The sequence below is a fragment of the Rhinichthys klamathensis genome, unplaced genomic scaffold, assembly GCF_029890125.1.
Source record: "Rhinichthys klamathensis goyatoka isolate OS25496 unplaced genomic scaffold, OSU_Roscu_1.1 h1tg000248l_1, whole genome shotgun sequence".
Taxonomy (NCBI): Eukaryota; Metazoa; Chordata; class Actinopteri; order Cypriniformes; family Leuciscidae; genus Rhinichthys; species Rhinichthys klamathensis.
The window spans coordinates 1474595-1501633 of NW_026606770.1; the positions used below are offsets into that span (position 1 = coordinate 1474595).

At 43.4% G+C, this 27039-nt stretch overlaps 1 protein-coding gene and 1 long non-coding RNA gene across 2 annotated transcripts; both read left to right on the top strand.

The window, feature by feature from the left end:
* The first annotated feature begins 2124 nt into the window (after positions 1-2124).
* LOC130100837 (uncharacterized) lies at positions 2125-6477 on the top strand. The gene is made up of 5 exons (XM_056266467.1): positions 2125-2313; positions 2783-2912; positions 3006-3200; positions 3957-4211; positions 5411-6477. Exons 1-5 carry the CDS (start codon positions 2125-2127, stop codon positions 6475-6477), a joined length of 1836 nt encoding a protein of 611 aa, XP_056122442.1.
* Positions 6478-25657: 19180 nt separating this feature from the next.
* LOC130100829 (uncharacterized) lies at positions 25658-26462 on the top strand. The gene is made up of 3 exons (XR_008808929.1): positions 25658-25745; positions 25897-26006; positions 26361-26462. It is a non-coding gene; the product is annotated as an uncharacterized LOC130100829 (long non-coding RNA).
* Positions 26463-27039: the final 577 nt, after the last annotated feature.

Consider the following 27039-nt stretch of genomic DNA (forward strand, 5'->3'; position numbering starts at 1 on the left):
TGGATCACACTGACATTGTATGGACAAAAAAAAAACTTATATTTTTACACCATGGAATAAAGCAACATTGATGCTATTTCACAGGTACAAACCAACATTAATTCCCACAAGAGCTATAACATTAAATGATCATGTGTTGACTTAGCTCATTATTGTCATATATTATGTCATGCAAATCATATTCCTGTGCTGCATTATCTTATTGCAAATTCTCAACATAATGACATTGCTGCATGTGATGATTCTGAAGGTGCGTGTCAATGTACCTTCATGCTAAGCGTGCTGGAGGCTATTTTGGATCCGTGTTGGTAATGGGGGGCGTTTGAGGGCAGGTTACCGTAGCCTCATGCTAACCTGGTCTGTCAGCAGAATGTAATATGATGAGGCGTTGCGCTTCATTGTTTGGCTTGCCGCCTGTCTGATACGCTGCTGCTCGACTGCCTTTGATCATTAAGCCAAACCATGTCACCGCCCCTGGTGTCATGAATTATAACGTGCCGATCTTTGATCTTGACAAATATTTTTCCTATTTTCTGGCCCTTGGTGGGTGATGTGTTACATTCCCTAACAAGACTGTTCTGTTGTGGATCACAGAATGAATAATTTACCTCTAAAAGGAGCACATCCAAGCAGTTTTCTCTTTTATTTGATGCTATTGTCTTTGCTCATGCTTCACTCTTTCCTCCTCCTGGCCTTCGTGGAAAAGTTTTCAATAAGCACAAATAGAAATCTAGTCTGTTATGGTATGTCATGTAGGAATTCAAGGTAATATTATTCACCATCCGTAAGGTTTCCAATGATTCTTTTCATTTTACCATGCATAATTATTTACATGGTTATAATGAAAGTCAACAGGAATTGAATGGAACACGTTTAAGATGAAGATCTGCATTGAATGCCAGATAAACAAAAACAAAGAAAAAGACTGAGGATTTCTTATGCCTCTTGGTTTGTCTGACACAGTGTACTGTGACCTTCACACCATCAACCTCACACATTCAAGGTCCTTTCGCAAACCCACAAAACACACACTCACACACACACACACACACACACACACACACACATATTGTGCAACCTTGTACGTGAGGGTCAGACTCTTTGTGAAATGGAAATGCACATCCCCTCCATATGGCATCATTGGCTCCCATGTTTAGTGTGATTAACACACACACACACACACACACACACTCACAAAACTGTCACTTCCATTTATTCATAAAGTAAATTTAAGAGGAAAAGAAAAACGCCTAAAAAACTCCACAGGAAGGGGACATATTTGCTAGAGGTACTTTGCTCTCTTGGTGATTTTAATCTTCACACTGTAATGCATTTGACAGCCATGGAAAATTAAAGACATTAGCTCAGCACTGCAAATTGAATCTACAGGTCTGAATAATATATTATGTTGAGATGTTGCATGTGTTCAGTGATAAACAGCCCCAGTGAAATGCCCTCGGAGTGGCAGCACGAGAATTATTAGCCTTTGCTAACTACTGGACTCAAAAGCACTTTTCAGGGAGATGCACAGATGTGAGTTTTTGCTCCTCAAACCACCAAGATTGCGAGTCACTCGGAACTCAAAACACCTGGATAATCCTCCCGCAGATGGAATGAGTTTAAGCATGGCGGCACAATAACACTGCACATTAATGCTGACATCATGAAATATATAAATATCTGTGTACTGCAGGTGGAAGACTAAAAGCTGTACTAAATGTTTTAAGTATTTCTCTGTTGAAATACAAGACAAATAAACTGATGTGCAATGTATCTTAGTGCATGAATTAAATGTACAGTGCTTGTTGACTCAGCTTTAGTGGCTCGCCTGAAGCAAACTGATCTTCTGTCATATTTTATAAATTTTCTTCATTTTTATGTGTTTCTTATTGATGTTTTATTAACAAGGTTCGGGAGGAACACGTTCTAATGATCAAACAATCAAGTCATTCCAGCCAGCTGTCAGCAATCAGTAATCAACAGGTCCACTCAATCAGCACGAGTAAAGCCTATAAATATACTCAGTCGACTCACCCATATTCCTCGACAGTTTTCAGCATTTGGTTTACCGCTTTGCTACGATGTCCCAAATGCAGTTTTCACCATCCGATGACGAGCTTAACCATGCTCCGGTTCCTCCGCCGCCATCAGCTGGCCCCAGGACAACCTCTCCACCGGATACCGCCTCCAAGCCCCACGTTTCATCTCGCGGGCGCCGGTCTGCGCAAGCAACCCCTCGCACGCCAAGACGCCGAGGTTTACCCTCACCTCCACCGGCGAGGACTCCAGCTTCCTCCCCGGCATCCTCCTATCGTTCGGCCGTACCAACGATTCCGCCTATTGGGAAGTGGACAGTCTTGAGTCTGAGACAAGCGCTGATAAACTCTGATATTCAGCCCTCGCGCAGGATGACTAAAGCGCAACTATACAACTTATACGTTACCTTGCAATCATCAAATCTCTCTCCTAAATCCACCCCAGGTTCCAAGGCGGCCAGCAGGCCGGGAAAATCTCGTGAGGCCCCGAATTCGCCTCGCCCGACTCCGCCACCTTCCCGTGCAAGATTCGGTTTGCCGCACGCTTCAGCCCGCGGCGCCAGGATTTCTGCGAGCCTGGGTCGCGCTCCAGATTCCCCGCCACGAGACCTCACTCGCCTCCCGCTTCAGCTGAGCTTTTCAGCACGGCGCTTCCCGCCGCAGTGCCATACACAGCTGGGCCCGCCAGGTCACCCTCTGCCTCCCAGTGTTTTCCTCCTGCTGTTTCTAACTCTTTTCCTCTGCAGTGGCCTCCGGCTCCCATAGCAGACGCTAGCGTGAGGCTGCCTCCGCTAGCGGTGCAGGCTCAAACTTTCCACCACCTTCCCGCGACTACTGCTAACCCCTCCCATTTTCAGTGGCCTGCAGCTCAAGCAAGTGCGAGACCTCCTCCGCCTGCAACACAGGCTCAGGCATCTCATTTATTTCCTCCTTTTCCCCCTTATGCTTTTCTCAATTTTCCTTCTAAAGCCCCACAGGCCGACTTAAGCGTGAGGCTGCCTCCGCCGATAGTCGCAGCCCAGGCTTCTCTCCCTTACAGCTCTCTCTTAAATGCCAAATCACAATATTCTCTTTTCACAGCTACCCCGATGCCAGTCCCACCAAACGCTGTCGCTCTGGAGCCTCCCCCAGTGACTCAAAACATCCGAGCACAGATTCTGGCAGGTGCGGATGTAGACCTTTCACATTTACTTTCTCTGCTTCCCGTATCCGATTCTAACCGTCAGTTAGACTGCGGGGATTTTTCAGTCCCCAGAATAAACCAGAATACACATTCATCACGTTTACTTTCTTTTTCGGAGTTTTCAATCGCTTTCAGCCACTTCACAGAAATCATTTGCTCAGCCTTCCCTCATAGGCGACGCGAACTGAACGACTATTTAGCGCTGATAGCCGAGCTCGCGTTGTCCTACGGGGGAGGGCACTTTTACACATATCACAAACTCTTCTCAGCAAAATGCGCTGTTAGGGTTTCACAGTGGAACCAATGCCCATACTGGGGAGCACTAGACACTGACCTGCACAGCAGAGTTTTCCTTGGCTGCAGGAATATTTCTTGCGCGGTCTGCAGGTCAGTGGCACATTCCACAATATCGTGCCCTCAAGTTAACCCCTCCGTTCCTCCATGCCCGGAAACGGGACCAGTCAAATCCACCAGCTACACACCAAGACCGGCGACTAGCAACCCATATCCACACGAGGCTAATTTCCGCTCCAGAGCACTTACGGACAGCAAACAGCCTTGCAACAATTTTAATATCGGCAAGTGCACCAGGCAGCGTTGTCGGTACTTGCACATATGCAGCTTCTGTGGCGGTGCTCATGCCCGTCCTGTATGCCCTGTCTTTAAAGATGTCAATAAAAAATCTAAAAATTATTTATCGACTCCCGTGAATATTTCTCGCCTTTCTATCGAACTAGCTCACCACCCGGACTCTGACTTCACTGAATATCTGCTGTCTGGCCTACAACACGGTTCTAAACCGGGAGTGGTTTGTCCGCTCTCCCAAAACATAATCTGCGATAATCTCCAATCGGCTCTCGCCGAGCCCAACGTGGTAGACAACCTGATTAAAAAAGAAGTCGAGTCAGGCTTCATGATTGGCCCTTTTGACGAGCCTCCTTTCAAAGTTTTTCGCATTAGCCCCATTGGAGTGGCTACGAGAAAGTTTTCAGGTAAGAAACGCCTCATAGTCGATCTGTCAGCTCCACATAAATCCCTGTTCCCAAGCATTAACAGCCTGATCCCACTCGACGAATTTTCTCTCAAATATCACGACGTAGATCACGCAGTCGACCTCATAAAAATCGAGGGTCGGGGTGCCTGGCTCGCAAAAATTGACATCACTTCGGCTTTTAAAGTGATGCCCATCCACCCGGATTCATGGCACTTATTCGGAGTGCGCTGGCATGGGAAATCCTATTTCGCCGTACGCTTAACTTTTGGATGCAAAAGCAGCCCCAAAATTTTTGACATGCTATCTGAAGCCATTTGCTGGATCTTGTCAAACAATTACGCAATTCCTCACCTCATTCACCTGCTGGACGATTTTCTAATAATTTCGCCTCCCGGCGCCATTCCAGCAGCCCAGATCCTCACAGTTCAAAGAGTATTTGCCGAGCTCGGAATTCCCATCGCCCAGGAAAAAACCATGGGTCCCGCCACATCCATCGAGTTCCTTGGCATTAAGCTAGATTCAGTTAAATACCAGGCCTCCCTGCCCAAGGAAAAAATCGATAGAATAATCCTCATCTCATCTACCCTCGTAGACAGTTCAAAGTGTTCCAAACGCGAACTCCTATCCATGCTCGGCCACTTAAACTTCGCCATGCGCATTATTCCACAAGGCCGCCCTTTCATTTCTCATCTCCTCTCTCTCGCGTCTTCAGTTCACGCACTAGAGGATCTCATTTCCCTAACTCCAGCATGCCACGACGAACTCAGGCTATGGATAACTTTTCTTAAACAGTGGAACGGCCTATCATTTTTCTATAAGGATCTAATTTCCTCCCCCATCGACATCCAGCTGTTCACAGATGCAGCCCCCTCAGTCGGCTTTGGGGGGTTCTGCCAAGGACGCTGGTTCGCGTCTACGTGGCCCCCCCAAATACAGGACACGCTACAGTCCTCCGCATTATTCGAGCTCTACCCTCTCGTAGTAGCAGCCTTCCTGTGGGGGAAAGAATGGACTGCTAGCAGTATCGTAGTGCATTGTGACAATGAAGCTACAGTCCAGTGCATTAATAAAGGCCGTTCCCATTCACCCGCACTGATGCCACTTCTAAGACGTCTAATCTGGATTTCAGCATGTGATCAATTTATCTTAATTGCTAAACACATCCCCGGGTCAAAAAACCAAATTGCTGACTCTCTGTCTCGCTTTATGTTTCAGAAATTCAGGATGCTGGCTCCAGAGGCAGACAAGCTACCAACTCCAGTACCTCATTATTCGGAATTAATATTCCCATAACCCACCCGCAAAAATCCCTCCTCAACATATCGCTCGACACCATTCTCCAAGCAGTTTCCCCCAGAACTCTCCAATCCTATGTGACCGCATGGAGATGTTTTAAAGCCTTCCACCTTTCTTACAACACGCCATTCCCTGATTTTTCCCTCCTTACAATTACCTCCTTCATCTCTTACCTTAACAGCGTTAAGAGCCTCCAAGTCGGGTCCATCAAAAGTTACTTAAGCGGCATCCAATTTTTTCACAAATTGATTCACGGCGCCCCCTCACCGGAGATAAATAATTCACAAACCTCCCTCTTAATTAAAGGCATCCAACGATCCCAGCCCACCCGCCCGGACACCAGACAACCCATAACGTTAGATATTCTTACTAAATGCATTCATACCCTCCGCTCAGGCTACCGATCCCTTAATACCTCTCGCACACTCGACGCCATGTTTATTCTAGCTTTTTTTGGTTTCCTAAGATGCTCTGAACTGGCTATCACTTCCAGATTCGACCCAAAAATCCACCCAAACATCTCAGATCTTTCAGTGCTTGACAGCGAAACTATCTCTTTTCTGATCAAACAAAGCAAAACAGACCAAACCAAAAAAGGCCACTTCATATATATTTTCAACCTCTCGTCACCAATTCAACCTTTCCAAACTATACTAGCATACCTCCAACTGAGAAACTCTCATGCTAAATCCCATCTCGAACCCCTGTTCATAGACGACTCTAACAAACCCGTGACACGCTTTTGGTTCCAAAAACACCTAAAATCTGTTCTCCAACTATCAGGCATCCCAGCAGAGAATTTCTCCAGCCATTCCTTCCGCATCGGGGCAGCAACCTCAGCAGCCCAAAAAGGCCTCTCCCAACAGCAGATCCAAGCGCTTGGAAGATGGTCCTCAGACGCGTTCCAAACCTACATCAGAACTAATCGTTTCCATATCCAAAAAGCCCACCAAATCCTCATCGGTTAAAAAAAAAAAAAAAAAAAAAAAAAAAAAAAAATTCCGAGTATCCATGTCTTCTCTTTCTCCATCCAGCGAGTATTGATCTCCCAGCGGACACAGCGAGAGCCTTCCAGGTCAAGCGTCCATGTCTTCTCTTTTCTCCGTCCAGCGAGTATTGATCTCCCAGCGGACACAGCGAGAGCCTTCCCGGTCGAGCATCCATGTCTTCTCTTTCTCCGTCCAGCGAGTATTGATCTCCCAGCGGACACAGCGAGAGCCTTCCAGGTCAAGCGTCCATGTCTTCTCTTTTCTCCGTCCAGCGAGTATTGATCTCCCAGCGGACACAGCGAGAGCCTTCCCGGTCGAGCATCCATGTCTTCTCTTTCTCCGTCCAGCGAGTATTGATCTCCCAGCGGACACAGCGAGAGCCTTCCCGGTCGAGCATCCATGTCTTCTCTTTCTCCGTCCAGCGAGTATTGATCTCCCAGCGGACACAGCGAGAGCCTTCCCGGTCGAGTATTTATTTCTTCTCTTTTTCTGTCCAGCGAGTATTGATCTCCCAGCGGACCCAGAGACAGCCTTCCCGGTCGAGTATTTATATCTTCTCTTTCTCCGTCCAGCGAGTATTGATCTCCCAGCGGACACAGCGAGAGTTCCCCAGGTCAAGCATCTTCATCTCCTCCTCCTCCGTCTAGCGAGTATTGATCTCCCAGAGGACGTAGCCAAACCCTCCCAGTCAAGCATCTACGTTTTTCTCTTTCCTGACTGGTGAGGCTTACCCTTTCCGATGCCGTGACCATTGCCACAAGAACCCTCCCGTTCGAACATCCATACTTACCCGTCCGACACCGTAAGCATTGAACTCCCGTCGGACGCCGCGAGAGCTCTCCCAGCCAAACAACCAGGCTCTCCTTGAAATGCCAGCCCGCCAATCTCTGCGCTCTTTTCGGGGGGTCTTTAAGCAGGCGGCTGTCCTTTATTTACTTTGCTTTATGGGGAGTACTCTGGGTTCGGCCCCAATTTCCGAGCTCGGAGCCCTCCCCCCGGACAGCACGCCAAATACGCATAACCATCTATTCTCTGATCATTTGTAAGTGTGAACTCGTGAATTGATGTTTTATTAACAAGGTTCGGGAGGAACACGTTCTAATGATCAAACAATCAAGTCATTCCAGCCAGCTGTCAGCAATCAGTAATCAACAGGTCCACTCAATCAGCACGAGTAAAGCCTATAAATATACTCAGTCGACTCACCCATATTCCTCGACAGTTTTCAGCATCCCTCCACCACCCCATCTCCTCACACTTGCCTAGTTATCTTCCTAAACAGAGATACGGGGGGAGTACTCTGGGTTCGGGCCCAATTTCCGAGCTCGGAGCCCTCCCCCCGGACAGCACGCCAAATACGCATAACCATCTATTCTCTGATCATTTGTAAGTGTGAACTCGTGAATTCCTTGGATTGTTCCCTGGTGATTAAAAAAATTAATTGATGGAGTTTTTGGCAATAGTCAGCATGGCCTGACTGGAAGACAAGCCAAACCAGCTAAGACCAGCAAATCACCTTAGGCTGGTGAGTAGTTCTGCTTTAGTTTACTGGTCTTAGAGAATTTTTGGGTTCTTGGCTCTAGCAGGATGCATAGCCTGGTTTCACCAAGTGCAACATGTTCCTAGATCAACATCTTTGTTGATCCTGGAACAACATTCCGATCCACTAATCAGATTTGAGAGGCAAGTTTACAATTATGCCAAGTCTTACAACCAGGGTTAGGTGTTATTCACCTTTCATTTTCCTCTGATTTTAGGGATAAGTTATGGTTAGGTTTAGGCATAGGCATGTAGTTATGACTTGATATTACATTTTAAAAGACGTCTTGTAGTCGTCCAAACACAACCCTGAGGTCTAGGCTAAAACAAGGCAAAATTTGGGCTGTCAGTGAAAATGTAATAGATGTCTTAACATAGCCCAAATAATAGATGCACAGTAATGACCAAGGTTATTTTGTTTAATAGTGGGTTACTCATCCGGACTATATCAGGTCTATCGTTAACCTAGATGGAGAAATGACGGCTATGGCTTGCTGGATGGTTAATTTGACATTTTGGATAAAGTTGGCTGGCTGACCAGCCAAACATCAGCTTGGCCATACTGGAAGATCAGTAAGCAAACTGTTTTGTTTAACAGGGTTAGGTCTAAGCTTGGCTCATTGGAAAACTTGATGTTTAATGAAAACTGCTATTATAAAACCAGATAAGTAACTGACAAATTCTGCTTAGTTAGTAGCATCCTAAACTTTTAGTTGATTAATCTACAACATTTGTGATATGTGCACCGTGTAGGTTGATTTAGTAGAAAACAGCTTAAAGCAAAATGTAAAGATTGTAGTTTACTTAAACTTAAAGTTTACAATGTAAATGTTAATCAAACCTTTAGCATCATATAGTTATACTCATGCATGCAATTGTACGTAATCCACCTGTAATTTTGGCTTTGGTATCAAAAGCGCATCTAATCATGACTTTAATTCTCTGTATCTGCATTAAAAGGTTTTTCTCTTTTTGCTGTTCCATTTAGCCTAATTGCACAATCACTCTATGTGAACCCAATCACAGTTAGATATTCTTCCTGGAACTGCACTCCTGCAATCAAGTCTTTCTCACATTTAATTTTAGACAACAAAAAAGTGGCATTTACTGTTGTGAATATGACCGTATATTTATCAACAAGACAAACACTGAGTCAAATAAGGCCAAGCATTGATTAACTGTATGCAGCAGAAATTGTGTTGTCAAATACAGATTGCTTTGTTTGTTTATTTATTTCACTGGGAGTGCAGATGATAATGAAGAGTTATTGCTGCATTGGTTTTGAACTCTAGGATTTCTATTTATATACTGTGTATGTATATATATATTATGGATGGATAGTGTTACTTATAAACTCCAGAAAAAAAACTGACAATTCAAAGTAAAATATGCCACTCCATAATACTGTATCCTTCTGAAGGGACCCAATGTTAGGAAAGAGTGGCTGAAATGTTCTTTTAACAAGGGGCCTGATCATTTCAATCTGACTTTATCCGTTTATGCTGCATTTCAGTGTGGATTGTTTTATGAATCTGTCACAAAGCAATGTAGGATTTGCAGTGAGGCTGTTACTAAAGAATGGGGTAGCACATGGGGTAACTATATTTTAAGTTATGAAATATTTTATACTTGAAGTTTTTCATTTCACATTTGAAGAGGGCATTTACATTAAGTAAAAAATGTCACAGATTTGTGTATGTTTTTGAATGAAGCCTTATGCTCACCAAACCTGCATTTATTTGATCAAAAATACAGTAAAAACAGTGATATTGTGATATATTATTAACATTTTAAATAACTTTTCTATTTGAATATATTTTAAAACATAATTTATTCCTGTGATGCAAAGCTGAATTTTTTTTTTCATTCTGATTTGATGCTCAAGAAACATATTATTATGGATATTGAAAAAAGTTTTTGTTGCTTAATATTTTTTCAGGATTCTCTGATGAATAAAAAGTTCAAAAGAAGGGCATGTCTTTACTGTCTCTCTTGGTCAGTTTAATGCGTCCTTGAAAAATAAAGTATTACTTTCTTTAAAAAAAAACTTTTGTGTGTGTATATATAATTATTGCACGTCAGAGGAAAAATAAATTGTTTTTAAAAGAGGCTCCTCTAAAAGAATTTGAAAGTGTAAAAGGTTCATTTTGAAATAACCATTCTTGTATTTAACATAGCAAACCATGAAGAGTCTATCTCAACAGAACATGAGGGTTGAGAAACCATACACACAGATATATTCACAGATGTGCTTTTGTGCATAAACAACAAAACATCCACACACATACATACAGAAAAAAGACACAAACGCACTGTGTTCTGGCTGTCTGCAAGGTCAGCAGCATCTGGTCCAGAGTGAAGACAGAAGAGATAAATCACCACTGCCAGATTATAGCCAATAAAAAGAGGGGGGAAAGACAGAGAGTAGGACTTTAGAGAAAGATAGCAAATGGTCTACAGCAGAGAAGATGGCATCCAGGAAACAAATGGCAAGCTAAGAGTTAGCGTTGCAGGATATAGAGACTAATGGGAGTCTCTGAAGGTTGTTAGTGATTCAAGGTTGTTCCAAAGAAAATGGAAGCTACAACCATGACTCACAAATGAGACTGTACAAGTTAATTAGCAGCACAGTGCAGCGGTCAACAGAGCCTGTACCAATTCATGGTGTTCATTTGGTGATAGGCCTACTTGCACTTTGTTTTATTTCATACACACAGACAAAATAGCTCTGTTCCAAGTATGCCTATCTGCCAATATACCTATAGTGAGCTCAGCTGCATAGGCTACAGTATTTTGACAAGTCTGTTTCAAATGCTATCCGGAAAGATGTTGCCTTCTAAGATACTTTGATTCTGGCAAATTCTGATGCAACATCTTCACAATATATTGTGACTTGCTCGATTAAAAAAAAAAAAAAAAAAAAAAAAAAAAATAGTGGCAAGAACAATTTTTAATTTACTGGGACACTTTACAATAAGGTCCAGTTAAAATTGGTTAATGCATTTACTAACATCAATGAACAATGAGCAATAAATATGTTACAGAATTTATTTATTTGTTTGTTTGTTTTTTTGTTAACATTGGTTTATTTCAATTCAAATTGCATTGTTAGTTCATGTTAGCTCAAGTCCATTAAATAATATTAAAATATACATATTTTTATTTTAATAGTATAAGTAGTGTTGAAATTAACATTAACTAAGATTATTGCTGCGTCCAAATTCGCCTACTTATACTACGCCCTAAAAGTAAGTACTCTTTTTGTGAAGAAAAAGTACATACTTTTGAGTGTGTAGCAAAAGAGTAGGCAAGCTTTGGGACATACTACTTCGTCATCTTTAACGGACAGATCTGTCGCGTGCATCCTATCACCGTAAACTGCCCTGTCAATCATCTGGTCACAGTTAAAATCCTCCATTCAATCTAATATAACTTCTTACCATTTCGGAGATAAATTGTTGTCGCACGTTCATCTGCCAGTCATGGGTCTTTCATGCGGAGACTCTCCTCATGTGTTTGGAATTTGAATATAATAATGCATTTAAAAGTTAATGGATAAACTTATCTTTGCAAAAGTTCATAATGCTGCTGCAGATGCAATATAATGTGGACAACATTGAATAAATACATTTTCGTCAGGTTAGATACTGATAATTAATCACTCAAACCCCTTTATCTAAACCTCTCTACATAACCGTCGGACTCGCGCGTCCTCCATGTCTGTAGTTTTTGAACACTTTTCATTCGTGTTTGTAGTTCTAACCGAATCCTCGTCCAACGCGCGATGGGTTGTGGGCAATATCAGCCGTTAGAGTGCGCAATCGATCTGCCCTTCGGGGATATAGTAGACCATCCGGGTCTCTTTGGGACACTCATTTCAACATACTACGATTTGGGACGTACTAATTCTATTTTCGAATACTATTTAGGACGAGTATGCGAATTGGGACGCAGCATATGTTTTAGAAGTATTTTTCATTGTTAGTTCATGTTAACTAATGTAGTTAAGGAATATTTTATTCAGTACTGAAAAGTATTTCGAAAATAAGGCTATTTTACACAATATTTGATGTATTTTTATGCCTAGTATCAAAATGCTAACATCAGACTTTATCCACATTTGTAATTTAACAGTGGACATGGCTATTTTTGTTAGTCACTTCCAGTTATTTTATCTGTACAAAATGTACGTTATGATGCTTGATGCTGGAAACTGGTATTTATTATCATGGTATTTTAATTTATCAAAATACTAGGGCTGATGTCCATTTGTGTTAATTATGTGCAATTAATTATTTGAAGAAAAAAAAAAGATTACTGATTACTCATAACCAAACATTACATCATAATGGAATAGAAGACAGGTCACACCAAGAACAATAACGTCTCAGGTTACGACTGTAACCTATGTTCCCTGAGAACAGGGAACGAGACAATACGTCATCGACGTTATGGGGAACGCCTCAGGCGTGACAGGTGTCTGAAATCAAGTATCAACTCACAGCAATCATGTTGACCGGCGACAGCCCGTGCATCATCAGCTCGAATGATGAGCGCGCAACCTGGATGTATAAAAAGGGTGCCTTGAAACCGTGACAACATCCTATCGTCTGAAGGGACTGTTGCAGGCAAGCCCCGAGGTATGGCAGGGAGACGTATTGTCTCGTTCCCTGTTCTCAGGGAACATAGGTTACAGTCGTAACCTGAGACGTTCCCTTTCGAAGGGAACTCAACAATACGTCATCGACGTTATGGGGAACGAAATACCCACGCCGCCATACTGAGGGGAGTGCATGCCCAATGGCAGTGACAACTGTCAGAACCAGTAATACAAAGGACACTAAAACCACTCACCCTAGGTCACGTTGGGCTGTCAGTGACAGCACTCCCTACCGGTCATAGCCCAAGCTAATGAACCGAGAAACTGCCAGAACATAGTTCATGGGAGGTATATCTGGGCCAGCTCAAAGGCTTAGGACCACAACTTCCTAATAGAAGGGGTCCCTTCTAGGGAGTGTGGCTAGGGGACTCAAGGGATTCCCAGCCAGTCACTATTCAGGAGAGCATGCCTCCTGACATGCCACCAGGCTGGCCTGGTGATCTATACTAAGACGCACAGCCTGGCCATTGCCTGTCTGTCCGAGACAGAGCCTCTGGAAACTGCCTTGGAAAAGGCATCCAAAACTGAAGGCCTGCAAAGCTGGCAGAAATCATTCAGTTCCGGATCACAGAGACGGGACTACCTGGAGAGTGTAACTAAAGCTCAAGAAAAGACGGAAGTCGTCCACTCAATCCATGGGTCTACCCAGTGCTCGTCCTGAACACTGAGAAAGAGGGATCAAAAACCAGGAAGGTCTGCTGATGCCAAAGACCTGAATACCCCCTATGTGGGGAGCTCCAGTACCTAAGAGCTCACATCAGGAAAGGCCGGTGAGGCCTGTAACCTGGCGACCACAGTATGTGGGAGCTCATATCAGGAAGGCCGGTGAGGCCTGTAACCTGATACCCAGTATATGGGAACTCAAATCAGGAAGGCTGGAGAGGCCTGTAACCTGGCGACCACAGTGTGTGGGAGCTCATATCAGGAAGGCCAGTGAGGCCTATAACCTGATACCCAGAATATGGGAGCTCATAACCAGGAAGGCCTGATAAGGCCTGCAATCTAACAACCACACCACGTGGGGGCTACATTAGAAAGTACATGAAACAAAAGTGCATGTACTTAGTTATTCTGAGTCCAGAAAAGGCCTGGATCAGAATTAAGAAGTTAGCCAGAAAGGCGTCTGTCGTAGCATACTTCGACGACAGGACGTATCTAGAGTGGGACCCGAAGTGAAAGACTTGGGTCTAGGCCACATAGAAAGGGACTGAAGCGTACAGCGCATGACCCTTACCATAAAAATGGATTTTAGAAAGTACACAAGATGCTCCATCATGTGACTTACCATAAGTATGGTTCTGACATGACCAGGAAGGCCAGATGAGGCCTATAACCTGATAGTCAAAATGTGTGGGAGCTCACATTCAGGAAGGCCTGATGAGGCCTGCAAGCTGACATGTGAAAGCTCACAACCACACCCTAGCGACCACAGTGAGTGGGAGTTCACATTCAGGAAGGCCTGGTGAGGCCTGAAACCTGACATGTGACAACTCATAACCAGGAAGGCCGAGGGGCCTGAAGCCTGGTAACCACTGAATGTGGGAGCTCAAAACCAGGAAGGCCGGCGAGGCCTGTAACCTGACAACCACAGTAGGAGGGAGCTCATATCAGGAAGGCCTGACAAGGCCTGTAACCTGACAACCACACCATGTGGGGCTAGTTTCAGAAAGGCCATAAATATGGATTTTAGAAAGTACATGAAACAAAAGTGCATGTACTTAGTAAATCCGAATCCAGGAAGACCTGGATCAGAAAAGTCGTCTGTCGTAGCAAACTTTGACGACAGGACGCATCTAGAATGGGACCCCGAGGTGAAAGACTTGAGTCTGGGCCACATAGAAAGGGACCGAAGTGTACAGCGCATGACCCTTACCATAAAAATGGATTTTAGAAAGTACACAAGACGTACCGTCGTGTGACTTACCATAAGTATGGTTTTAACATAATCAGGAAGGCCAGATGAGGCCTGTAACCTGATAGTCAAAATGTGTGGGAGCTCACATTCAGGAAGGCCTAATGAGGCCTACAACCTGGCAGGTGACAGCTCACAACCACACCCAAGCGACCACAGTGAGTGGGAGTTCACATTCAGGAAGGCCTGGTGAGGCCTGAAACCTGACATGTGACAACTCATAACCAGGAAGGCCGAGGAGGCCTGAAGCCTGGTGACCACTGAATGTGGGAGCTCATAACCAGGAAGGCCGGTGAGGCCTGTAACCTGGCGAACACAGAAGGTGAGAGCTCATATCAGGAAGGCCGGTGAGGCCTGTAACCTGGCGACCACAGTATGTGGGAGCTCATATCAGGAAGGCCGGTGAGGCCTGTAACCTGGCGACCACAGTATGTGGGAGCTCATAACCAGGAAGGCCTGGTGAGGCCTGTAACCTGACGACCACGGTATGTGGGAGCTCATATTCAGGAAGGCCTAGTAAGGCCTGTAACCTGATGACCACAGTATGTGGGAGCTCATAACCAAGAAGGCCTGGCAAGGCCTGTAACCTGGCGACCACAGCGTGTGGGAGCTCATAACCAGGAAGGCCGGTGAGGCCTGTAACCTGGCGAGCACAGAAGGTGAGAGCTCATATCAGGAAGGCCGGTGAGGCCTGTAACCTGGCCACCACAATATGTGGGAGCTCTTATCAGGAAGGCTGGTAAGGCCTATAACCTGATACCCAGTGTTTGGGAGCTCATAACCAGGAAGGCCGGTGAGGCCTGTAACCTGCCTACCACAGTATGTGGGAGCTCTTATCAGGAAGGCCGGGTGTGGCCTGTAACCTGGCGACCACAGCATATGGGAGCTCATAACCAGGAAGGCCTGGCGAGGCCTGTAACCTGGCGACCACCGTGTGTGGGAGCTCATAACCAGGAAGGCCGGTGAGGCCTGTAACCTGGCGAGCACAGTAAGTGGGAGCTCATATCAGGAAGGCCGGTGAGGCCTGAAACCTGACAACCACAGCATGTGGAAGCTCATACTCAGGAAGGCCGATGAGGCCTGTAACCTGGCGACCACAGCATGTGGGAGCTCATAACCAGGAAGGCTGGGTGAGGCCTGTAACCTGGCGAGCACAGTATGTGGGAGCTCATATCAGGAAGGCCGGTGAGGCCTGTAACCTGGCGACCACAGCATGTGGGAGCTCATAACCAGGAAGGCCTGGCGAGGCCTGTAACCTGGCGACCACCGTGTGTGGGAGCTCATATTCAGGAAGGCCTAGTAAGGCCTGTAACCTGCCTACCACAGTATGTGGGAGCTCTTATCAGGAAGGCCGGGTGTGGCCTGTAACCTGGCGACCACAGTATGTGGGAGCTCATATCAGGAAGGCCGGATGAGGCCTGTAACCTGGCGAGCACAGAAGGTGAGAGCTCATAACCAGGAAGGCTGGGTGAGGCCTGTAACCTGGCGACCACAGTATGTGGGAGCTCATATCAGGAAGGCCGGTGAGGCCTGTAACCTGGCGACCACAGCATGTGGGAGCTCATAACCAGGAAGGCCTGGCGAGGCCTGTAACCTGGCGACCACCGTGTGTGGGAGCTTATATTCAGAAAGGCCTAGTAAGGCCTATAACCTGAAACCCAGTATGTGGGAGCTCATAACCAGGAAGGCCGGTGAGGCCTGTAACCTGGCGACCACAGTATGTGGGAGCTCATAACCAGGAAGGCCGGTGAGGCCTGTAACCTGGCGACCACAGTATGTGGGAGCTCATATTCAGGAAGGCTGGATAAGGCCTGTGACCTGACATATGGAAGCTCATAGCCTGGAAGGCCTGGTGAGGCCTGTTACCTGGCGACCACATGTGGGAGCTCAGCTCACCTTACAATACATTACCTTTGCTTGCCAAACATGTCCCCGGCTCTGTACAGGAGACGAGTTCTGAAAAAGAAGAGAAAAATGTTATTTGCGCAGAAAAAAACATTTTCACTCAACATAAAAACCTGCAGCGTGCAGAATGAAGCACACCAGGACTCAGGAACTCAGAAACCTGAGTTCTACTGTTTCACAATGGTTAGGAGACAAGATCCAGGGAGGTGATGTCGAACGTTCAGTCCGAGAACGTTTACTCTGGATCACCTCCCTGAGATCCTGCCTCCCGCGGGAGTTATACCTCCTGCGCGCACTGCTCCCCCAGCTAGGAGGAGTGGGTGCTCGGGAAGCGACACTGGCCTGACACTGAGTCTGTCTGTGATCCTCAGACCACGACGGACCAGGCCCTCCCGGCTGCCTGGGCTGGGCCGAGGACCTCCGCGGCATGCAGCTCTTAAACGCCGTCTTTTTTTTTTTTTTTTTCAGAGCGCGCCCTCGCCTCCCTGAACTTCTCGACCACCGTCTCAACGGAAGGTCCGAAAAGCTCAGAAGGCGAAACCGGCTAATCGAGGAGAAAGGCTTCTTTTCTCTCTTCCCGATGTCAGCCTGGTTGAGCTACAGATGCCTCTCCGTGGCCACCATAGCCGCCTGATGTAATCTTGAGCGGCTTGGATGGCAGGGTCGGAGTTTTTTTTTTTTTTTTTTATATATAGTTCAGTCCTAACCAGACTGATATCATCGGTAGCCGACTCCTGCCCGGCCCGAAGAGAACCAGTCACAGATCCATCAGAAAGAGAAAGAACCTCCTCTACATCGACCTGTAACTCATCCTCGTCAGCTGGCAGATCATCCGCGAGGTAAACGCCCCTCTCCAGCTGATCTGCCAGCTCCATCTGAGAGCCCCACAAGCTCAAGCGCCGCTGAGCCTCAGCCCGAGCGGGACCGAAACCGCGGGGTTCAGATGCCGCGCCCACTTCACTCGAGAAGTGGGACAGACGAGAACGGAACGTTTTCAGAGAAAAACGCTCACAGTTTGCGCAGGAAGCTCCCTCGAGAACTCCCCGCGCGTGCTCTTCTCTCAAGCAGAAAAACGCACAGATCGTGTGAATCCTCCGGTGTCAAATATCTGGGACACGGGTCGGCACACTTGCGGAAAGTATTTTTCCTTTTCTCTGCACGCTTCATTGTTGATTACTCCAAACAGACAAACAGTCCCTGAAGACGAAAAGGATGTTGTCACGGTTTCAAGGCACTCTTTTTATACATCCAGGTTGCGCGCTCATCATTCGAGCTGATGATGCACGGGCTGTCGCCGGTCAACATGATTGCTGTGAGTTGATACTTGATTTCAGACACCTGTCACGCCTGAGGCGTTCCCCATAACGTCGATGACGTATTGTTGAGTTCCCTTCGAAAGGGAACTATTACAATAACCGTAAAGATATTCTTACATGTGTGTCCTGAGTTTCCCCCCGTCATTGTGTATTTGGTTTATTCCTGTGTCTCAGTTTTCCCGCTCCTCGTTAGTTCTCAGTTCCTTCACCTGTGTCTAGTTAATTTGCCCCAGCTGTGTCTTGTTCCCCTATCTGTTCTCTGTGTATGTAAACCCTGTGTTCTCCCTCACTCCTTGTCGGTTCTCGTTTGTATATGGTGTGTTAATGTTTCCTGGATTCCTTGTCTGAGTTTTATTTAGTAAAGATTATTGAATTGGATCTGTTGACTGCTGCCTCTTCATCTGCCTGCACCACACCCGTAACAGATATAGACCTAAAAATCGTTCTAAATATAAAAGAATAGCAGAGCCCATATCACAACGATAACGGCACAGAGAAGCAATATCGTTGGAATCACTGTTTTTTTTTTCGAGGAGATAAACCGATAAAAACATTAAGAGCTATCCTGCTTTAAAGAACTCAAGCATTTCAAGCGGCAGAGCATAATAAACAGAACAATACCATCCACTAGTGTGGACTCTAATATTATCGTTATAGTTATCTTTTTAGTTATCGTTCTTGGTGTGAACTTAGAGTGAAATTTTTATCTTCATTTTAAACGTTAAATGTTACGGGTTAGTTTCTGTTGTAGCAATTCATCTTTCAGCACCCCTCTTTTCAGAACGCCCATTACTCCAACCTGCAGCTATCCCTCTCTCCATAACATGTGTGATTTAATATGATTCATTCACTTACATCTTAAATACATTCAACTAAATTAAATTGGCCTACAATCTTGAATTGATTGATAGCCCTAAAAATACAATCAATCAGCTAATTAACAATAACATCCACATTTGCAAGCTCAAATTGACCTTTTCTGAGCTAGCTCTTGTGTTCATCACCATGGGATCAGTTTAAGACCCAATGCTCTTTAGTTTGCTATTCACAAAATATTCAGTTCTTTTCATCGCTCATAAAATGCCTCTAGATGCATTTTGGAAAGAGAGGACAAAGAATTCTAGTGTTGTCAGACAGTTAAAGGATGTGCCCATCTCCTAGCAACTAGTTAGCAGCCCACTCTGATAACACACGGCTGAGATGAAAGTCAAACAAAGCTAAAGCTGATTACACTGCCAGAAATGAGAACAGAGCTGTCTCTGGCAAATATCAGGACAACAGCACCTCACAATAGCCTGCTATATTGTTTATTTCAAATAACATGATGTAAGTGGAAAAAAACGCCAAGAGCTTTAAGGGGCTTCAAGTGGGACGTGAGGTTGTGGGTGGAGGGGAACAGAGTGGTGTTTGTCTTTGCATTGTTTTCACTGAACACTACGAGGCTTTGTTGTATTATGCACTACGTATATGGTTATGAAGGTTTTGAAGTCTGAGCTGGTTGAACTGGATAAAAATGGCAGGTTGTGTATACGTGGCCCGTGTTCTAGTGTGTGTGGAGGCAGTGAAAGCGGATCAGGATGAGTATTGATCCCAGACGAATGCATCTCTACTCAAGGTCGCACTGCTTTGAACTTACACACATTGGACACAAGCACAAAAGGTGAAGAAAAGCTGCTGATCTTATTTAGGGGAGGTTATAACCCTGTCGTCCTGCCTGTGTCAAATTCCACACATTAATTTAGGCATTTCTCGTGCGAGTGACCCGCTCTGTCCAGTTCACCTCAGGTTTCATTTGCATCTCATTTACAGAGAGCAGCATGCTAATCAGAATGAGCTAGCAACATGAAAATGTCAGTGTATGGTCATTTGGTTGTACGAATCGATGCTTTAGAGGCGTACGGACAGCGAAGAGCTGTGCGAATCATGATTGACAGGTTGGAAGTCAGTGACTTGCGAGGCAGGTCACAATATTTCAGCTGGTAGTCAAATATTAGCACAACCTTCATGACACAAAGACAGTCTGGGTCAGGAGTATTATCCGCACAAACACACACACACACACACACAGATAGACTCATCAGAGGGAAGCAAGCCCACACAAACGGGACATGACAGTGCAGGTGACACCAGGGATATTCATTTGGGCGTCATGGCAACAAGGGTCACAGGTGAAAGGAATGTGCAGCACAGAGATGATGAAGAGAGTGTGTACTGCAGAGAAAAGTGAGGTGTGTGTGTGTGTGTGTGTGCGTGTGTGTGCGTGCGTGCATGCGTGCATGTGTGTGTGAGAGAGAGAGGTAAGATGGGCTTGATAGGCACTGGCTCTGTTCCAAAGCCTTGCTGTATACTGCCTAGATATGAAGCTTACTTCCAAAGTAACATACTAACTCAAACAGAACCTCATAAGTGACTGCCCTGCTGAAAAACAACATCTTAAACGGACTAAGCCTGTTTCATTCATAGATATACAGTATATACATAGATTCCTCATTAGTGTATGTTTCTATGGGCCGTTCTATGTAAGCCGTCCGCCAAATTGGACCGGTCAAAGCTGTGAACATTCGAGAGCAAGCCTAACCCTAACCTTAACCCTAACCCCATTGAAATAGATTTCAGCAGATGATTTTGCTACATGATGAAGGCGTCAACATTAAGTTACCATATTAAAAGTAAAAACATTAAAAGTAGGCTACCATAGTAAAAACATGTGCAAAATCACAAACCTGTAAAAGGTTATCCCATTTCTTCAGGAATTTAAATCTCCGCAGTTTCACAACCAAGCTGCACAATGTTGTGGCATCATTGATTCGTAATGTGAGTGACAACACACTGACTGTTGCAAGATGGCGGGCGCACTGGCGTGTGTGGAGCAGTCAAATGTGGATTCTACGTATACATCCCACGTAGGTAATCTCTATATGGGTTTTGAATGGGGCAATACTTATGGGACCCGCTTGGCCAAACTATATGGATCAGACATGGGCAAACACAATCAATCCCATATAGGCTACCTAGGCCCAAGGTAGTGCCAACATAGGTAATCTCTACATGGGTTTTGAATGGGGCAATACACATGGGGCCAAACTATGGGTCAGACATGGGCAAACACAATCAGTCCCATATAGGCTGCTGTCGTGGCAAATTCACGATCTTTGGTTCAGGTCTTCAAAGTCTGGTTCAGGTCTCAAAGAAATCTTTCAGAGTCGAAGTTTCAGGTCTCAGAAGAATTAAATTTATTGACAAGCAACCAAGTGAGATGGCAGCTGGCCATCTGACTTGCAATGGTTTGCACTCAAGTCTTAAACCTTTTTCTTATCACTTGGTGTCCAATTAGCGTTTGTATTATTATCTTTTTACACAATGGGCATTTGTATTATCATCCTTTTCTTGGTGGCACATCGTTACATTCTATATAATATGTTTCTCTTCCAGTGCTTACCAACACCTGCATCTCTACTACAAGTTTTTTGGGTACTTTTCCACTCTCTTGTCCCTGTCCTCGTGTGCCCTATCCTCACATGCCCTGTGACCTAGTTTTTCTGCTTGGAATTACAGCATTCAGACTCATGTATAAGACAGATGAAATATGAAATTCTCCAACACTGCCTACATGGGCCCAAGGTAGTTCCCACATAGGTAATCTCTATATGGGTTATGAATGGGAAAAACATATGGGGCCCACTTTAATAAACCAAATGGGTCAGACATTGGCAAACACAATCAATCCCATATAGGCTGCCTACATGAGCAAAAGGTTGTACCCACATAGGTAATCTCTATTTGGGTTCTGAATGGGTAAATACATATGGGGCCCGCTTGGCCAAATCATGTGGATCCTACAAACACAATCAGTCCCATATAGCCTGACTACATTGGCCCAAGGTAGTACCCAAACAGGTAATCTCTAAATGGGATATGAATGGGAAAAACATATGGGGCCCACTTTGATTACGCATATGGGTCAGACATAGGCAAACACAATCAGTCCCATATAGTTTACCTACATGGGCCCAAGGTAGTTCCCACATAGGTAATCTCTGTATATGTTTTATGAATGGGGAAATACATATGGGGCCCACTTTGATAAACCATATGGGTCAGACATGGGCAAACACAATCAGTCCCATATAGGCTACATGGGCCCAAGGTAGTTCCCACATAACATAAGTAATCTCTATATCCTGAATGTGGAAATATACGTATACGAGTATAATTGTGAATATAATGAATTATGTAATAAATATAAATTGTGCATCTGTAAATTACTTCATGGGTAAATAAATGCAAGTCTTCCTCTGTATGTTTGCGAAGATTGTTTTGTTTACAGCGTGCGTCTCGCTTAGACTGTGAACGAAGCTCGGGCGCACCAGACACACGTCATCAGCATCACTGAACGCGGATCGACAACAGAACCGGAAGACAATACAATGCTGAATAAAGTCGTAGTTTTTGTTATTTTTGGACCAAACTGTATTTTCGATGCTTCAAAACATTCTAACTAACCCACTGATGTCACATGGACTACTTTGATGATGTCTTTATTTCCTTTCTGGACAAGGACAATGACATAATTTTCATTTTTGGGTGAACTAACCCTTTAAATATTAAGTGTCAACTTTTAGTGGTCTGATTTTGTGAGTTACTGCAAAATGCTTATCTCAATATAGTTATTTTAAAATGTATACAAATGGTTCAAAAATTTCCAGAAAATGGTCACTGTACAATATGAAGAACGGGTTACAGAAGCTAATTGATATCTATCAAAATAATGGAATTATCATGGCTTAGAGATGGGTAGAAGAAATCAAACCCCTAGCAACAGCCATATGCCCGTATTCAATGGAAAAACTCTGGTTTTCTGGTCAGTCGGTTAGTGACAATGTAATTCTAGATATTTTAAATATTGGGGTTAGGGTTTTGATTATTGAAAGGGGCACATCAGTCCAGATGATGAAATAGCCCAAGTAAAGTAAGTTAGAATGTAAAATCAGGGTTTGAAGGGGAAATCCAATGTAAACTCAGAAATCATACTTGCAGCATATACAGGAGTACAGAATGTACACAATGTAACATTTAATATAACGTTTAATGCAAAACAGTTGAAAAGTTTTTTTTTTTTTTTTTTTTTTTTTACAAAATCTATATGCTGAATCAATGTCATGTCTTCAAGAAATACATAACCTTTGAATTATTATTATTTCTAAATATGATTTTAGCATTGTATGATGTTTTATTAACAAAGTTCGGGAGGAGCACGTTCAGATAATTAAACCTAATTAAACACATGTGGAGCACATTTAGATAATCAAACCTAATTAGACACGAGTGGTGCTTAATCAACGAGTTAAGCGCTGTGTGTATATATACAGCAAACTTACCTCCGTTCATTGACAGTTTAACAGCATCCCTCCACCACCCCATCTCCTCACTTATAGTCCTAATACTCTTACAACAACGGGGGGAGTACTCTGGGTTCGGGCAAAATTCCGAGCCTGGAGCCCTCCCCCCGGACAGCACGCCAAATACGCATAATCTTTACTCTGTTTAATTGATGTAAGTGTGAACTCGTGAAATGATATTTTGATCAAAACACCACTTCAAAAATCTAAATTTGTGTTAAAATAGAATCATTATATTATTAACAATAATAATAATGGATATAATTTCAATCTCAACAGAGAAGTGCAGAAGAAACTTTTTTGCTTTTTTTTTTTTTTTTTTTTGGGTTTACAATTTTGTGTGTGTGCCTAAAGTTTACCTTGCAGGATTGCATTTTTATTCACACACTTTCATAAAAACACTAAACAAATAATATAGTCTACAAATAAAACTAAACACACATTTCTTTAAAAAAAAGAAAAAAGAAAGAAAAGTCATCTTTTTCATTACCACTGAAACAATTGGTTGTTTCACCTTCTTTGATCATGATTGGTTAATCTGACTGTCATATGTAACTAGCCAATGACAACTGTGTGCGCCTTTTTTTTTACTGGTCATGTTTGAAAAATGAAAATACATCGGTTTGACCATAGATATCCATAATAAAGGCTAGATGTCTCGTCCGCGCTGCTGGCCGATGGAGGTCGACGTCCGCACCTGGCGGCCATCTTGTCACAGGCAGCTCGTTCACTCGTAACATTGTGTTTTAATGGTGCATGTACTTTTTAAATAACCATAACTTGCTCAATTTTCTTCCGATTTTCAAACGTCAGAGATGTAGTTATGACACTGCATACTTATGAATAATAAGTGTATAAATAAATAATCATCCAGAATTATAGATAAGAGTATTTGTGTTCGTGCTGATCACTCATCTTACATCAGGCACCACAGAGCCCGCCAGAAAGCTTGCCTGTGACAAGATGGCCGCCGGTGATGACGATAGAGACTCCGCCGTAAGACATCTAGCCTTTATTATGGATATCTATGGGTTTGAGTTGATGACGACGTGTGTACTGCTCAGCAAGATTACTCAGTCTTTCCTTATGGCTGTTGCTGTTCAATAGGCTATACACAAACGCTGCTGACGTATTTCCGGTAGAATCTCAGCCAGAGTCTTTACCTCCGCATAGCGTGTTCTATAGCGAAGTGTACTAGCGGCCAAACTTTAATAAAATTATTTTTCTCAGAAACTAGACAACAATTTTAGAAACTGATTCGCTAGTCGGATTTCGCATGATATGAGAGATTACTCACCCTCAAAGTTGTCGATGTAGCTCGAAATATATAATTGAATGCCCTTCTCTTTCTTACTCTTATGTGTGACAGCGAACTGCCTCACAATATTGTTAACATCATTCACGTTAAACAGCGAGTGTAATTTGCCATTATCTCCACCTAATGCAAAAACGGCTTGCGACGCAGCACCGGATGTAACTGGGCGGGCTGAGACAAAACACGGAAGCGATGGTGCATAGAGCCTGTTATTATTTTGAACTAATTTGAGATGTGACATGTAAACGAAGGAGAACAGAAGCTGATGTGAACACACAGAAGAAGGTCGGACTGGATGTGTGAGGTCCTGCAAACATATTGGCGATATCAGGTTAGAGAACATTTTTCAGTCTCTATGTTTCGTGTTCATGTCCTATATATCCACTATCATTTTAGAAAAACTGAGATCCATTAATATATATTTTCGTTTAGGTATTACATTAAAATAAGTGGATGAGAGTGTTAATATGTTTCATGGTGGAATATATAATGCAGATAAACAAAACTTGTGTTAATGGAGTTCATTAACTTCCCAAAAACACAAGAGTTTTATAAACGGATAGGCCTAACGGACGTACTACAACCTGCAGCTGTGTGTGTAACGTAACCATTGACTGTAAAGGTAGTTATCTGGAAGTAACGTTAGTGCTGAGTAAGTGTATTTGATTGTGCTAAAGTGGAACTATTGCAAGTATACTTTAGGTACACTTTATTAATAGTGATATATTATTTTATTTTTTTGTCGTAATATAAAAAAATGTTCATTGTGTAATAAAGAAAAGTCTTAGGTGATGTGTCAATAAATATGTTAATGGATTTGAAGTATAATTAGTATGAAATGTGTTTTAAATATATTTTGGTATAGGTTTTATTTTTTTTTATTTTTTTACTAGGGAAGGAGTGTCCGAATGAGTAAAGTGACTGATAAAACAGTCATTTACTCTCTGAAACACTGGAATCTACAGAAGAGTTGAGAAATATTATTGGTCTAAATCTCTTATGTTTTTGTAGATGCCCGTTTCTGAGTATTTTTACATCACCTCTTCAAAAACTGGTAACTGCTAATGATAAGAGATTTGTTTACTTTTATTTTATATATATATATATATATATATATCAAGCACTGGAAGAAGATTTTTGGGGGGAGAACAGACACCCAACAGAGAGACAAATCCACCACGATTATCAACTTCATTAAGATGTAAGTCAATTTTAACCACTGCTTCTAAACCTTACATTGGGATTAATATATTATGTTGTTAAAAGTATTATACTCATCATCAAAAGTCATATCCTCTACCAGTGACAAATCTGAGTAACTTTTTTATCCTTTTGTCTTTCTTCCTCTAAAGTGACAAAGAAAGGAGAACATGTCACCATCATCAGCCCTTTATTTAGTTCACGGAAGAGCATCAAGGGAAAGACCCTCAGACGTGTCATAACAGGATAAATAAGGCTACAGGTAAAATTATTAGATGGTTTGTTTGATTTTGGTGTACCAATTTTCTTTTTTTTAAAGCTACAATTGTGTGATGTGATGTGACATGTAGCCAAGTATGGTGTCCCCATACTCGGAGTTAGTGCTCTTCATTTCATTCATTCAAGTGCACACACACACACACACACTGCAGTGAGTATTGAACACACACACACACTCACACACCCGGAGCAGTGGGCAGTCGCGCCCGGGGAGCTGTTGGGGGCCATTTGTTCATGTTGTCTGAATGTTTTATAATGGCAAATGTTGGTACAATTTATATACGTTTTGTTTAATATTGTTTAAAGGAATTGTAAAAATTAAATCTTTCTTTTTAAGGACTTATTAGCCCACCCCACCCCACACTGACCAAGGATCCAGATGAGTACTGGCAATTTGGTGAAGGATTGTTCTTTATGTACTACACTGCACTGTCACTTCCGGTATGGATTTATTAACCTTGTTGAGGTGTTTTGATTTTACATAATTTAATACAATTTACAAAATTAGATTTTACATAATTTACTTAGGGTAGTTAGCCCATGATTTACTCACCCTCAAGCCGTCCTAGGTGTATATTACTTTCTTCTTTCTGACGAATACAGTCAGAGTTATATTAATAAACACCCTGGCGCTTCCGAGCTCCGTAATGGCTGTGGATTGCAACTATTAGTTTGAAGCTCAAAAAAGTGTATCCATCCATCATAAACAAACTCCACACGGCTCCGGGGGGTTAATAAAGGCCTTCTGAAGCAAAGTTTCTGTTTGAAAAATATCCATATTTAAAACGTTTTAAAGTAAAATAACTAGCTTCCGGCCAAACGGCCATAAGCAGCCTACTTGCATATAAAGCACAACTTACACAACTTGTGACGTCACAAGTAGCGTAGTGCATAATGGCGTAGCGTAAATATCAGCAGTGCGTCGCATAAGTTGCGCTTTACACTTAAGTGCAATCCGTATGTTCGTTTGGCCGGAAGCTAGTTATTTTACTTAAAGCTGCAGTCCGTAGCTTTTT